Here is a 17,324-nt window from a genome sequence, read left to right as displayed (position 1 = left end):
AGGTGAAATGCTTTACGGCATTTCGTCCGTGTTTGCGTTCTGAGTTCAAATTCCGTCATTCGGGATTGATAAGATAAGTTCCAGTTAAACGCTGGGGGTGACTTAATCGACTAACACCCACGTACTCTGACATTGCTGGCCTTCTGAGAAAATTTGAAATGAATGTAAGGCTTGTAATCGTATTAGTTAAAAGTTCAATTGCTTAATTTACTGTTATATCCTGTAACGGACCCTTTTAGTAAAATCACTATTAAAGGTATGTACGTAGAGTATTGCTCCCCTATATAAAATAAGTGTACAAGAAGCAAGCAACAAGGTATATTAAGTTTCATGCACATTAAAAAAAAATCTTCTGTAAACTGGATTCACAACTTAGTTTATATAAAATGGCAACGTGATAATACAAAACGTACAAATACCATGAACTAGTTATTAAAAAAATGAAAGGATACAAGGAGACGAATAGAGGGATAAACGAATTTTAAATCAATTATATGAATAGGGAACCAATGTTAGTTTTTGTTTAGATATACGCACAAGGATAATGAGTGTACACACACAGAGACACAGACACACACACGTACACACACGGGTGAGACAAAAGGTAAAGAAATGTTGATAGATATATGTATGTATATTTGTATGTATATATGTTTTAGACTATGTAAATAATGGATTGCTGAGTGTACTACGTAGGTTTAGTTTTTGTGTAATATAAAGGTTTTGATGGCGAACATTCCTCGTGGGTATTATGTTTCTCTAAACAAAATACATAATTAATTAGAAAAGGAAAATGAAATCGGCGACTGTGGAGAAAACACAATGAAAAAAAAAACAAACAAACAGACGAAAAGAAAATCAAATATTAAGAAGTAGCGAGTATACAGACTATATAACTTTTGCAATAACAAAATATTCATGACATTTCTACTACTGTTTTTGCTAGAAATAACATTCTAGTCCTGAAATTTGGGGAAGAACCAGTCGATTCCATCATATCCAGTGCGCAACTGGTACGTAATTTTATGGAGCCCAAAAAGATGAAAGACACAGTCGACCTCAACTGAATTGGAACTAAGAGCGCAAAGCTAGGAGACATATCGCTATGAACAGGGATATTACATCTCACAAAATATGTTTAACCAGGGGAATTACAAGTCTCTCCTATAGTCGTCCATCTTAAACTTCGCCATTCATCCTTTCAGGGTCGATAAAATAAAGGTCATTTTAATCGACTAGTCAAGGCACCCACCCCAAATGTGTTGGGTTTAGAATTTGAAATTATTATTATTATTATTATTATTATTATTATAAGGCGGTGAGTTGGCAGAACTGTTAGTATTGCCGGGCGAAATACTGAGCGACATTTCGTCCGGCTTCATGTTCTGAATTTAAATTCTGCCGAGGTCGGCTTTGCGTTTTATCCTTCGTGGTCGATAAAATAAGAACCAGTTGAACACTTGGGTCGATGTAATCGACTTATCCTCTCTCCCGAAATTGTTGCCTTTGTGGCAAAATTTGAAACCATTATTATTGTAGTAGTAGTAGTAGTAAGTTATGAAAAGAAAAAAGAACTTTAATAAGCTTTAGTCAGAGAAAAGTTTGCATTCCTGAACGAGTGAGAACTAAGCTGAGATAAGTAACTACAGCAGCAGCAGTAATAACAAATAATAATAAGAAGAAGAAGAAGAAAATACTAAGTTAAGAAACATTTTAACACTGCTATATATATGTGTGTGTGTACACCAATCTGACTGTCTTGCTTCGCGCTTTAACAATAAGCTCTCTAAATCGAGATAGACATGGATGCTCGCGCTCGAGTGTGTATGTGTTTAGGGGACATACGTGTGCTTTGCATTTATGTTAGTGAATATACGGGTGTGAATAGAGAGAGTAACTTTCAAAAGAAAAACAAAATACATGCATTTATATGGGTTTGTTAATAGCGTGCGACATGAACATGGAATTAACCGTGTGCAAATGCATGCACGAATCCATTCGTCTATCTATCTATCCATTATCTATCGATCTATCCATCCATTATCTGTCTATCTATCTATCTATCTATATACCTTTCTCTGTTTATCTATCTATCTATATCTTTCACTGTTTATCTATCTATTTTTATCTATCTATCTGTATGTGTGTTTATGTGCGTAACTATATACATGTTACACACACACACGTGTACATACGCACAAACATACGTGTACATACATAAACATACATATTCGTATGTACACACACACACACACACACACAAACACACATATATCGTTGATTCTTAGTTTCATTCTCGCATGCGTACTTAGTTAAAGAACAGAGGTGGGGAGTCGGGGGGAATGTGATAATCAACAAGAGGAGATAGTAAAATTCGAAAGGCAGACCAGAAAGAAAGAAGGATGCATATTGAAAGACATGTGATATGCAGAGCGTGCGAGTGGTGCAGGTGATTTTTCAGGAGATATCACTCAGTGAATTGGTTGTAATGACAGGATGTTCCTTAAAGAAAACTTCCATGGACGTCTGACAGTTCTATTTGTCTTGCTTCACCCAAATTTTCCATTATATCTGCAGGGACGTTTTCAAGTTTATTTTGTATTCATTAAGACGTATTATTGTTTATGCACCTGCTGTAACGGTGTGTTTCCTTCTCTTCAGTTTTTAACGTATTATACTCACATACGCAAATATACACAGATAAAGGCTTACGCACGCATGTTCTCAACACCCATCTCTCTCTCTCTTTCCCTCACCCTCTCTTTTTCTTGTTCCTCTCGCTCTCACGAATAATCACGTGATTGCGAGCATTTCGGAGTAACACACGTATGTATACATAATTAGGTATCTCAGCCAGCACACGAGAGTATATGCATATGTGTGTGTATATTTATATGATAATAGATATATTTAGATTATTTCGCATAGACAAGTATACATGCCAATGTGTGTGTACGTATGTGTGTATGCATACATACATACACACACACACTTATATACATACATGAAAGTATATTTATATTATTATTTATATCTACGTGTATATATGGCCTAGAATCTCTCTCTCTCACACACACACACACACACACACACACACACACACACACACACACACACACACACACACACACACATATATATATATATATATATATATTAAATATATACTTTTATAAAACAAATTTTACAAAATATATAGTATCTGTTAACAGTCTTAGCCAAAAGCTCACAGTTGAGTTTTTGTATATATATATGTATACATGTCTCTTAAAGGATAGAGCTCAAAATCAATGCATTGAAGATGGTAGGTTGCGTGCCGTCGATTATTCTTTCACCCTCTTGGATGATGTTTGTGTTTTGCTAATAATAGTATTGGTGATGGCAATAATGCGACCCTGATGAGATGGAGTATCCAGAAATTTGTAATATGTTGTAATTTGTTACAATATTTTACGAGACATCTTATGATGTGGTTTATTTTTCCGGGATACCCTATTGAAATGTGCATAGGTTTGGCTTATTGTGGTTGTTTCTGTTACTTTATTGCAGCAACAATTATAATATCTTCAATGCATTGATTTTGAGCTCTATCCTTTAAGAGACATGTATGTATATATATATATATATATATATATATATACCTGGGTGGATCTGTGCACCTACATGCATATGTGCGTGTGGGTGGGCATGTCCGTGTGTTTGAGTGTGGGTATGCTTAGACACACATCCTCTTGTTATGCACACTTGTATGTATGCTTGTGTTCATAGGCGTGTTGATTTGCGTATATTTTTTTTTTATGTATATTTAGTTTATTATTTGGTTTTTAGGTACATAGATCAAACACCATCTATCTTACGTTGTATATTAGAGATATATAATGACGTAGGGAATGTTTATACGTGCACCTTAAATTAATGGCAACGTATACCTTGTAAATAAGAAGACTGGCTGAATGAAAGCTGTTCTTTCTAATAGGATTAATGAAGCGTGAAGTTCCAATCTCAGTTATTCACTGCTTCGAAGTTGAAATAATGACATTCTACCATAAGAAAGTTGTTTACAAAACTCTTGACCAAATCACACAAAGATGTAGCACTTCAGAAAAAAAGTGAACAGGCTCTATCACAATATGTGTTACATACGCAAGAGACAGTACAAGAAGAATAAAGTTTGTCAAATATTATGTAAATTGGACGGTTTAATGCAGAGTGTTAGCGTTTCGGATGTTACTTACATCGTAAGAAAAGACACAAATGATCAAAGATAAATAGAGAAAAAAAGCAAGTGGAAGGTAGAAACCAGAGATTCTGTTCTATTTGTGGAAGTTAAAAACCGAAGAAGGAATGAGTAAATGCAAGTATCATTGTAATTGTCTCGAAGCGGGCATAATGTGGAATGGATTGTACGTGTATATGTGACGAGATTATGCCAGCGAAGGAATAAACGCATTGATGAACTACATGGTAAGGCCAGAGCAAGGGTGCAGTTGTTACCGATGTGTGTGCATGTGTATGAGTAAAGTACGTAAGGGGGGGGGGGGGAAATAGTTTTAGCAAAGAGGGAAAGTTCCCATAAAATTTGAAAATGAGTGAGAAACGCTTAAGTTCTGTAGAGGGAAGAAAAGTAAAAGAATTCAGTGAAAATGCACAACAAAAGTCCAGTGAGTTTCCCAGATTTCAAAGAAGTGTTACATGAACAAGTATAATCCATGGAAGGGATGAAGCAACTGAGATAAAGAGGTTGAAAAGCCAGATGTTGCAAACATAGGTCAGTACAAAAAAAAAAAAATGGCGGGTGGACGAAATCCCCTTTTTTTGACTGAAAGTGGCGCAGAAGGGTTTTAGTTTGATTTGATCTCAAGATTTAAACAAGCAAAATCACCTAGTCCTAAGCGTATGATCAATTGCAGCGCAATCGTTTTATCCATTATAATATTTCTTTACTCACACTAACTCTTTTATCCACAAACAACTGTGTTACAAAAATATAAAAAAAAACAAAGATAAACACACCCTCCCAAACGTAGCGAGAATTCCGCCTAAGTTGGCTGAACACACTTGATGACAGTATTCCTATTGTTCTTTCATTGAGTGCACTAATAATATCGGTGTTTCTTATGTTCGATTCCAATGGATTCGATACCATTAAGTTCAAGCTGACTTGAGTGAACGACTTTTATTCTAATTATCCCTCATTGTCCAAATACTCCTCACACTACCACCACAACCATTATGTTTAGATTATCACGGTAAGCCATAAAATTGTATTGTGCATGTATATATAAACACACACGTTATATATACATACACTCGCAGTGTTTTCAATACATATATACATACATGCATACATACATATATGTATATATTATATGTATGTATGTATAATTCATATGCGAATATAAGTATGCTCATATATATATCGTTCTCTTTTTCTCTCTTCTCTCATGTAACGTTCTACCTCTCCTCGTGTACTATAATGCTTCTCTTCTCATTTCTATATCATTTCCAAAGATTGGAACTACCATGATCTTCCTCTTCAAATTTTCAAAACATTTTGATATTATTTCCAACAACTTTCTCTCTCTCTATCCCTATAAATCTCTCTCTCACTCTCACTCTTTCTCTATCACTATCTCTCTCTGTTCTTCTTGACTTACGTCTATCACACTTTCTCTCAAATTACCTCCCTATTTCTATCATATACTTTCTCATTCTGCTTAGCTGACACTAATAAGAGTCTAGTGTGCCAAGCTAAAAACAAGAAAAACTACAATAGCAGGCACCAGCAACAATAATAAAGAAAAATAAGACCAACCAATAACAACACAAATAGTAACATTTCAGCAATTGTCACCGGCCTAAAATAATCATTCGCGTATGAGTACAACCAAGTCGATTGGCGACAACATGGAACAATGCGTTTTCATCTTGTCTCATTGTTATATGTAAGATCTCAGGTGTTTCCATACATCTATTGAATCAACTGTTTCTCTCTCCCCCCTCTCTCTCTCTCTCTCTCCCTCTCTCTCTCTCTCTCTCTCTCTCTCTCTGCGTACATATAAATACATACATACGTCTATGTGTATATATATATATATATATATATATATGCATATATATATTATAAATATGTGTATGTATGTATGCACTCTCCCTCTTTCCTTTCGAAATCCAATTGATACAAACTGAAGCTTGATGACGTCGACTATGCCGATAAACCACATGACCACTCAACCATTTTCAAACTTTCTATACATTTGCCTACCAGTGTATATAATGTTCAGTGCACGAAGACAACTAATAATGATATTACTATTACTAATACCACAACTATTAGTGCCCATGCTATTAGCATGCTATCACCCCTCTTTCAAACTATCTAATACCACCTATCTATTTCGGTGACAATAACTTGCGATGTTTTAATTGTTCTTGCTTAGTTAAAGGAAGTAAAGGGATGTGAAAGTAATTTGCTTACTCAGGTAGACCGGCATCCAAATATATGTATATGTAGGTATATCACAATGCGCGCGAGCACATACTTATACGTACATACATATATGCTTTGCTTAATACATACATACATACATATTCGCCTCGAGGGCGAAACGAGTATACGGCGCTGATGAGCTGAAATGGCAGCGAAACATTGGCATCTGTCGTTCTTGATCACCTCCAGAGAGATTAATTTTGTCTGACTTTAAAATGAACCGTATTTCTTTTGCATAGTATACGTCTTTCAAGTGACTTTCTCTGGATGAAATCTTGCAGCCTCAATGCGTTTAACATCGTACATTCCTTAAGTAAGTGACATCGACACTGCTTACATTACAGAGCTGCTTGTAACCCAAATTTGATTTTGGTTTTACTAGCGTGGTCCACGTCAGCAGATAGATTTTATACTGCGAGGATATACTTCGGACTAAGAATTTGAATTCGTCTCGAGAGCAAATCGGGTGAGCTTAAATAAGAGCTAAATATTGTTATCTGCAGCGCTTCTTTACCTTAAGAGGGATTAGTTTCGACTGGGTTTGCGGTAGAGTTCGGTTTTTAACACACCACGTCTTTAAATGGATTTTGCAGGACGAAATACCGCAAAAAATATATATGTGACACATATATATGAAACATTACACAGTTATTTCAGCAAAGAGAACATTTCCTCTTTCTCTATTTCGCAACAATTTACCAAATCCGCTCTCTGCTCTAAGTCTCTTAAATGAGACAAATGACCACTCTCAACATAAACGTTTGGTTACTTTTAACAATGAAGACTTAACTTTTCTTTGTTACAGGAGCGATTGAATTTATCCGAGTAGAATACTATAACAATTGCAGCAATTAAGACGCAAAATTTTTTTTTCAGAAAATTTATGAAAATGCAACTGTGTCTTATATACGATGTTGGGTCCCCCATAAGATAACTCTGTCCTTGATACATTTTCTTTATGAATATGCGCTGCTGAAATAGGGGTGTGTTAAATATGCCCGTATGTCTTTTATGCTATCAATACGGTAATTTTCATGGATTTGCTAACATTTCATTTAAATATGACAAGCGCAGAATTCAAAATGTTAACGAGTAAAGAAGCGAGAGCACAATGAAAATACTCAGCGAGATTTAGTCGTTAACCTACCAATTGAATCTGAAACATATCTAGACAAACTTAAAGTAGACAAATTTAAGAATATCAATTTCACAGAAAGTTAGGGAGGAGTGGACAATGGATGTTATCGACTTGTGTATTTACTATTTTATATAAAATGATGAAAGCTAAAGTGTATCTAGGTGTCATTTGAACTCAGAACATATAGAACCAGAAGAAATTCTGCTGAGCAGTTTATCCGACGGCTAACGATTCTGCAAGGTCACCGCTTTCCTTAATAAGTAGAAACTAATAATTACACCCCTGTAATTCTTGCTTCTTCGACTTGGTCTTATACAGGTTTAGGTGGAAACGAACGTCTGTTATTAATCATGACAGTCTTCACAATACATTAGTGTGTAAAAAACACTGGCATAAAAGAATATTTAAATCTATATTAACTGAGGCACATGGATACATGATCGTGTCTCAGAACTTGTCTCTGCATAATCGTTCGACCTGCAAAAATAACCACTAAATTCTCTCAAAACTACATGTCCCATTGCCTTACGAAAAGGAATGATGCCTTAAACAATGTGGGATACGATGCGAAAACAGGAAGGATGGTCAAGAAAGGAACGCTTTTAAGATATAGTTCAGCTCAATCACGACTAGCACGGAACTCGGCAACAATAACATCATGAAAGCAAAATTGAAAGGGAAGGGAAACACAACACATATTAAACAAACACACCTGCGTTGTTATCACGGTTTAATTACAATCAAGTAATTACCTGGATAATGTTTCATTCACTTATTTGCTAGCCTTACTCTCACATACATACATACATACATACAAGCATATATACATATATGTATGTATGTATATACACACACACACATATATATATAATTATACATATATATACAGAAATAATATGTGTATATATACACACACACAAACATATGTATGTATGCATCTATTCACATATAAGCATATATTTCTATGCATGTGTTTTTATGTATTTCCACGCACACATGCACACACGCACACTCACATAAAATTCACACATATTCACTAACGTATGTAGACACGTGAAAACACATGCACAATCAGGCAACATTCAACAAAATGGACGAAACTAAGTATATAAGCACGGCGTGTGTATGAGAGAGAGAGAGAGAGAGAGAGAGAGAGAGAGAGAGAGAGTATATGTGAGCTTTATCATTTCTATGATTTGATATGACATGGTTACATGTATAATTCTGCATCTCGATCTCTTTCTTTCCACCCCTCTCTCTCTCTCTCCCTCTGATTATATATCTATTTTTCACGAAGGCATATATAAACGATCAATAACTGACAAAGAGAGGGAAATATAGAAGCAGAATGAGAGTGAGCAAGATGCAGAGAGCAAAAGATGATAAATGGCAAGAGAAAAGAGAAACAGAAAGACAGAGTCGAATGACAAAGAAAGAATGAGATGTCATGTGAAGAGGTGTATCTATTCTTACTTACCATACAACGATACATGTTTTGATCAGCACTCAATGAATCTCCGGTAAACTTTCCATATAACATTTTATCTCCATTGTTCCAGGTTGCTAAGCACTGGAAGTCAAGCACTGAAAGAAGACAATGATTGAAAAATGTATGAAAATCTAAAGCACATCGTAAAATAACATACATTAATGACCTTCAAGCACAGCAACAAGGTACATCGCATGAACTAAATAACGAAACAACAACTATGTGTGTGTGTATAATGTACGCACACACATGTAGGCATACACACACACACACACACACACACACACACACACACACACACACACACATATATATATATATAGACACGCACATATATCTATACACACATAGATATTCATTCGTATATATGTGTGCCTGCGTGCGTGTAAGCATATACGGATATAGTTAATTATGCTTGTCATATATGTGAATTTTTATATTTGTTTCAGTACAATACTTGCATATATTCGCGTGAGATAGATAGCAAGATAAGCAGAGAAGAGAAGACATATTTATCTTACTTCAGTGCTTGAGTAAACGGTAATATATATATATATATATATATATACATATATATATATATATATATGTATATATTGCTATATTTGCTCTCCCCGTGTAGTACGATGTCTAACTTCAATGACATGCATATTTGTAACAGATCATCTGTTGTTTCACTTTTTCAGAGTAACTGATCAAACGATTTATTCACCTTATCTTTGTGGTTGTAAGTAACACGATAATTGTCGTGAATGTTGTTGTCCTTCAACCAATTTCTGAATTCTTTTTCGGCTGAATTCTATCTATGAGCACATTACAGGATGCGACCTTGCTTGTAGCATTTAAATACCGGAGGCTTTGGACAATTCCTGCTATCCTGTTGGTTACTAACACCACGTGTACTATCCCCTTGGCTATTATTTCGTTCGGCATGTCACTAATAGAAAGTGAGATGTCTTTTAAGGCTATCGATGTCTAATTACGTGTACCTCATACTTAGATGGCACCGTGGAAACTACAATAGATTTGAATTCAATGCTTTTTATAGCGAAAACAAGCGTAAGACAAATAACGTGAATACGTAGAACCTGTCCTTTTGAAATTCATTAAATTATAAACACATACACGCACACACACACGTGTATTGATGGGCACCGCTGCCTATATATTTACGTGTGTGTGTGTGCGCGTGAATAATAAATAGACATATTTATTATCTACTTTTGTTATAGAATAACCCCAGTCCCGCAAAATTTCAGTCCTTTTGCATTTATTATAAAAAATATTATTATTATTATTATTATTATTATTATTATTAAGTCGGCTAGCTAGCTGAATCGTTAGGAACGCGAACAAAACGAGTAGCGGCATTTCGTCTGTCTTTACGTTCTGAGTTCAAATTCCACCGAGGTCTACACTCCCTTTCATTTCGGAGTCGATAATATAAATAGCAACAGGACACAAACCTCGGTGAAATCGACTAGCCCCCTCCCCAATCCCTTGAGAAATGTTCATGCTTGGTGTATGTAGTAGAACAAATTTTCATTATTATTAGGCTTTGAAATATGAAGTTTGTGATCATCTAATTTTTCTGGTTTTTACATGAAATGAGAATATTAGTTTTGGTACCGAAATGTGAGGAAAATATTGCGAATAAGAAATGTAAATTGCTTCCAGCCGCCTAAGTTTGGATCCAGAAGAAATATTGAGCAGTTTCGATGCATCCTATATGATGCGTATAGCCACTAACAACTACCGACACAAGGAAATGTTAAACGAAACATTGTTGATATATACGTTGAATATAACTTCTTTGGAAGCCTTCATTTCAATGCTTTGCTAGAAAATGAAGGCGTCGAGTTCTGGCAATGTAATGAATTCGCCACGTGTTCACGCATGATTAATTTTTTAGCCACCTCTCCGGAAACTATCATTATCGTAGAAAAGATGCATTAACGTATGATAATGGCATGTGCATGTAACTTATGCTTGATTTTGTATGTTTGCATGATGTGTACATGTCATACGAATACCAAGTGTATTATTTCAATGATTGCATTGTATAAGAGGTATCTTTGTCCTCGCCGTGTGTCTGAATGTGTGTACGTGTGGTTGTGTTGTATTAGGTGCGTAAGATCGATGCATACAAAGAGTGGTTTTCAATGTCCCATACAGTACAAAGTAGGACTGAAGCGATGACTAATAGGGTTACACTAACGGCTGGACAAAACAGTTTTTTCTTAACTTTCTGATCTAAGTTCGTGTTTCAGTGGCCTGCTTTTTTCCCGCTGATCATGAAGAATAGTACCAGCAATACACTGTGGTTCATTGATCTGTTTCCTCTACATTTAAAAGTGAACAGACTCAAACAAATCATTTGTTATGGCTGGGAAAAACTGTGACGTGAATAAAGTAATCACATTAATCGCTCGAATTAGAAGATATATTTTTCAATATCTGTCTGTTGCTATTCTATTTCATGCTTAAGAAACGCCACAATCGCCTCAATATCATATTTATTTTTACATAATTGAATAATGACAGAAGTGGTGTCTTTAACATATGTTGTATATTTTAATTAATTCTCATATAATTCTCTAATATCGAGTATGAGCTCCATAACAGCAACGTAGCTAATTGAAATAAAACATCCTGTCCAACTTCAAATATATCTGTGAAGTATTTTAATAGTTACAGATTACAGATAATTCCTCTTGAGATGTTTAAAATTGGTACTGATATTATAATATCTTATGCTTTTGTCTTCATCTTATAAATATAGACGCTAAGAACAATAAGATCTCTTTTATCTTTTACTCGCTGTAAATAGTGGACTGTAGCCATGCTGGGGCACCGCCTAGAACGGTTAAGTAAGACAAATCGACCGCAGTACTTACCGCTAGGCTTCTATGACTAGCCTAGGAAACCTCAAGTTAGTTCTAAAAAATATATGACCATTTTAACCTGAACGAGGAAGTTTTAATAATGACGAAAGGAATATATATATATATGTTTGTGTGTCTGTGTTTGTCCCCCCAACATCGCTTGACAACCGATGCTGGTGCGTTTACGTCCCCGTAACTTAGCGGTTCGGCAAAAAGAGACCGATAGAATAAGTACTAGGCATCCAAAGAATAAGTCCTGGGGTCAATTTGCTTAACTAAACGCGGTGCTCCAGCATGGCCGCAGTCAAATGACTTACACAAGTAAAACTATATATATATATATTGTTTGTATAAATGCGTACATGTGCATAGTTCTTTTATTTATTTTTATACTGTTTAGCATCTTTTTTTTTTTCTGGGTAGCGAATTAGCTGTTTTCTGAGCGAACGAAAATATTTCCTCATTAAAAATAATTCTCAGCGTATATATTCCTAAAGTAAAATTGGTTTTATTGAAAAAATAAACAGCATTAAATAATTGTCTATATTCTGAGAATAGTAATGTAAATAATTTATAGCATGAAGACTAAACCAAAACGACTAGTTTGGTTTTCATATAATTTTTGCTGTTTGTATTTATTTATTTATTTATTTATATTTTTACAATAACTTTATATTTAAGAAAAGAACGTTAGTGTCTCTCTTCGATGAGTAAATTGCGTAGATCGATGTGTCCGTAACGTATAGCTGAGTAATGTGGAGGTGTATGCACGAAGACAAATCTTCGTGTGTGTATGTGTGAGTGTGTGTATGTATATGTGTGTGTGTGTGTGTATGTGCGTGTGTGTGTATATGTATATATATATATGTGTGTATATATATATGTATGTGTGTATATGTGTGTGTGTATATATGTGTATATATATATATGTGTGTGGTTGTGTGCATATACACACACACACACATGTACATACGTGACGCATTCGTCGATATATATATACCAATACTCTTACATACATAGAACCTACCTCCATACGAACACAGATTTATATATATGCACACGCATACATGCATATATATATATATATATATATATAGATATAGATATGCACACACACACACAGAGTAAGGGAGTGATGTATAGACACATGCACACGTGTGAGCTAACTTTCATTTGAATGTGCTTAGGAAGAGATCTGCTGAATTTTTATACCGATGTTGGCACGAATGATGCCATAGAACTCGTCGATTTAATGACTTGTACAAGGGTATATGTGATTGCTGACTTAATGGTATACCTCTTCTTGGAAAACGGGAGGTAGAAAAGGAAAATAATAGTGCCAGAAAATGTATGAAAGATTCTCTTCTAATTAATTTGGGTACCGTTGAAAATTTCGAATGTTTCCAAATAATGGCGCATAGAAAGGTTTTCTACAAATTTATTCACATTTACACGTTCAGCAGTAAGAAGAGAAAAAGATAATAGTCTGGCTGGTTTCTTCAGTTCCACAGCGAATAGGCAATGGCTTCTAATGCTTTTGTGTATTTTCTTTTTTCTGATTAAATTTTATCCCATATAACGATTGTTTGCAATTCTGATGGAGCATATATGCACATGCACACAGACATAGACAAAAACAAATTTTATACATGTGTGGTTGTGTACTGGTGTGTATGTGTACACGTGTTAGTGTGTGTTCGTGTACATGTATGTGTGTGCATATATATATGTGTGTATATATATGTACATATATATATATATATATATATATATATATGTATATATATGTGTGTGTGTGTATATACATATATAGATAGATAGACAGACAGTGGAGAATGTATGTATCGGCTGCAAAGACACGAAAATTGGCGATGCCTGAATCCATTGCAGCAGACACACTCACACACACATGTATATAGTCGGGAGAGGGTGTAGAGTGAGAAACAAGAAATGAATTACATAAAGAGAATGGATGTGTATGTGTCTTTGTGTTAGTGGATGTATGTATGAACGTTTGCTTTTCTGTGCAAATAACAGGTTGTTACCTTTTTCTGTTGTTTCCGGATTTCCATTACATTTTCTAAAATGGAATTTAAATCGCGAGTTATCTGCACATTCTCGCATCTGCGAAAACGGTTTGCTGCAGTTCACACTTCCGTTCATGTAGCGGAAGAAGTAACTACCTTGAAACGGACATGGTACAGGCACACTGGGAACTGTAATAAGAAAACAAAAAAGGAAATCAGCATTAGACATGAAATCTACTTACATATATTGGTAATACATTTAATTAAAAAAGCCTGCTTGTAGAGGTTCAGTAGCTTGCTAGAAATAATACCTATATGCTCATATCTATCAATATAAATCATGTGATCAGCTTAAGGAACAACAATTTGTTCGTTTGATGGGCCATAGAAAGAAATGGCAGAACTTTGCTCAAAGCACGCAGTGTCGTATTCAAAATAGGAAGGTTAATGAAGTCCAAGATTAATTATATATGGATACAAAATAGTATGTAATGAATTTGGTCGTAGACCTTCTGTTGGCTATGGCCTGGTGCTAATAACAATTATAACAACATAAATAAAGGCATTGGCTGTGGTAAGAAGTTTGCTTCCCAAGTATATGGTTCTGGGTTCAGTCCCACTGCATGGCACTTTGGGTAAGTGTCTTTTACCAGAGCCTCCGGCCGACCAAAGCTTCTGCGTGGATTTGGTAGACGGAAACTGAAAAATCCCAGCGTTTGTCCCACCACCATCACTTGACAACCATTGTTGGTGTGTTTACGTCCCCGTAAATTAGCGGTTCAGCAAGATAGAACGATAAATACTAGGCTTACAAAGAATAAATCCTGGGGTCGATTTGTTCGACTACAACGCTGTAACGCGGCGCTCCAGCATGACCGTAGTCAAATGACTAGAACATAAGGAACAATAAATAAATAACATGTAGTTTTGTATGACAGCTTAACCTGCTCGTGTTAACTGCGAAACCTCACGAAATCACACCCTAAAATCTCGAGTTATGTAAAATGTGCCATAAAATGTAAACCGAGATTATTTCTCTAAAAGGAATAAGAAGAAAGCGCTATACATTAAACAATATAACAAAATGCCTATCAAGGTCGATAAAATAAATACCAGTTGAGCACTGAGGTCAATGTAATCGAATTTCCCCTCCCCTCAAAACTTCTAGCTTTGTGCCAAAAATTTGAAAATATAATAGTTATTAATTTTAATATTTATTTATTTATTTATTTTATCTAGTTGTAATTCAGTCAATAACAAAGTAATCGATTTAGAATGAAAGTTTTGGTATGATATAAAAAAATGAAAAAAAAAAATTAATAAATGTTACCTCTGCAATTGAGGTCATTAGACAACTTCTCACAGAGACGCCAACCCACCACATTCATTCATTCGTTATTTCGTTAACTATAGGGCCTCAGTGCATTTCTAAATATATATTATAAGATACACACGCAAGTGTAAACATAAACTTGCGCATACATATACGGCCACAAGCTTGTTAATAGGTTAAAAATTTGCAGTAAGAAATACACACGTCTCACATACGTACACGAACATACACATGCCCAAATGTATGTGTTTGTGTATGTATGTATGGAGTGTATGCCATATCTCACATACTGAGTCACAAAAGGAAAATGTGTTTGTTTTACTTTACGAGGTACCATATGAATCTGCTTCTGTGCGGTAAATTACCTGCATGTGTTTGTATCTGTGCGACTGTGTGTTTTTGCGTGATTATTTCTGTGTTTTTACGTGAAATTGTGTAAATATCTTTAGAAATTAGATAATTCCCGCTTCATTAGCTTTCATACAGCCATTCAATATGATCGTCTATGAAAAATGGATGAATTTATGTATGTGTACATATACGTGTTTGGGGAGTTTTAAATCTCAAAAGAATATTGTACGCATGAGAGTGAGTGTGTATGTGTGCGTGTGTGTCTTTGTGTGCATGCATTTACATTTTGCATCCATATCCATATATGTTTGCGTGGGCGTACATGTGTAAAATAAATTGTTTAATGCTACTCCGCCCAAACCGCACACTTTCTAATTTCTCTCTGAAAGTAGTTCAACAACTGGATTAATGATAAAAAAAAACATATACCTTCGGTTACAACACACAATGATTATCTCCCTTTAGATTGCATTATCTGACAGGAAGATATAACATACGTACATAGAGAATGAAGGAGATACGCATTTGGTAGTATTTGCAAGTGTGTGTTTGTATATACCTGTGTGTAATATGTGTTTCAGTTTTAATATGCTTCACAAATATTGCTTAGATGAGTAGGCACGAATCTAAATATGAATATGCTATAAAGCATTAACATAAATATAAAATACCTAATCATAAATCCATGAATTAGAAAACTAGGTAAGACATCATAGGATACGTGCCGCGTCACTGAATACAGGAGAATTATGAGGTTAAATATAAAACATTTATTAATAACAATAATGATGATAAACCCCATATACTATAGACACAAGTTGTGAAATTTTGAGGGAACACATCGACCCAAATACTCAACTGGTACTTAATTTATTGACACCGAAAGGATGAAACCTAAAGTGGACCTCGGTGGAATTTGAACTCAGAACGTGGCGACGGACAAAAGGCTGCTAAGCATTTGGCCGGCGCGCTAACGATTCTGCCAGCTCACCGACTTAGTAATAATAATGATATCAAATTTTGGCACAGGGCCAGTTAGTTTCGGAGGTGGGGGTAAATCGATAATAAGGAATCCAGTGTACAATTGGTACTTGTTTTATCGACCCCGGGTGGGTGAAAGGTAAAGACCATCTCGACAGAATTTGAACTCAAAAGGTAAAGACGGACGAAAGGTCACTAGGTATTTTGTCCGGCGAACTAACGATTCTGCCATGTCGCTGCCTTAATGATAACGACAATAATGGTTTGAGATTTTGCCACAAGGGCAGCAATTTTGATGGAGGGGATGAGTCGATTACATCGACCCCAGAGTACAACTGGTACTTATTTAATCAACCCCGAAAGGATGAAAGGCAAAGTCCACCTCAGCGGAATTTGAACACAGAATGTAACGATTGACGAAATACTGCTAAGCATTTCACCCGTCGTGGTAACGTTTCTGCCAGCTCACCTTATCATTATTATTATTATTATTATTATCATTATTATTATTATTATTGATAATGATAATAATAACACTAATAATCATTTTTCAAGTTCTTGGCACAATATCAGCAATTTATTGAGTAATTAATGTTATCGACTCTAAAACGGTGAAAGCAAAGTTGATCT

At 35.2% G+C, this 17,324-nt stretch overlaps 1 protein-coding gene across 1 annotated transcript in view; it reads right to left on the bottom strand.

Annotated features, from left to right (window-relative positions):
• The window catches only part of LOC106873667 (uncharacterized), a 673,033-nt gene that overhangs the window by 43,895 nt on the left and 611,814 nt on the right, over window positions 1–17,324 (bottom strand). Inside the window, exons 5-6 of the mRNA XM_089362059.1 lie at window positions 14,048–14,218; window positions 8,922–9,212 (exon numbers count right to left, since the gene is read on the bottom strand). Coding sequence (XP_089218185.1) covers window positions 8,922–9,212; window positions 14,048–14,218 — 462 coding nt within the window. The remainder of the gene's footprint in view (window positions 1–8,921; window positions 9,213–14,047; window positions 14,219–17,324) is intronic.

Source organism: Octopus bimaculoides, chromosome 13 (genome assembly GCF_046866305.1).
Source record: "Octopus bimaculoides isolate indiv1 chromosome 13, ASM4686630v1, whole genome shotgun sequence".
Lineage (NCBI taxonomy): Eukaryota > Metazoa > Mollusca > Cephalopoda > Octopoda > Octopodidae > Octopus > Octopus bimaculoides.
The sequence above is the reverse complement of the archived record's forward strand: the minus strand, read 5'-3'. Positions and strand labels throughout refer to the sequence as shown.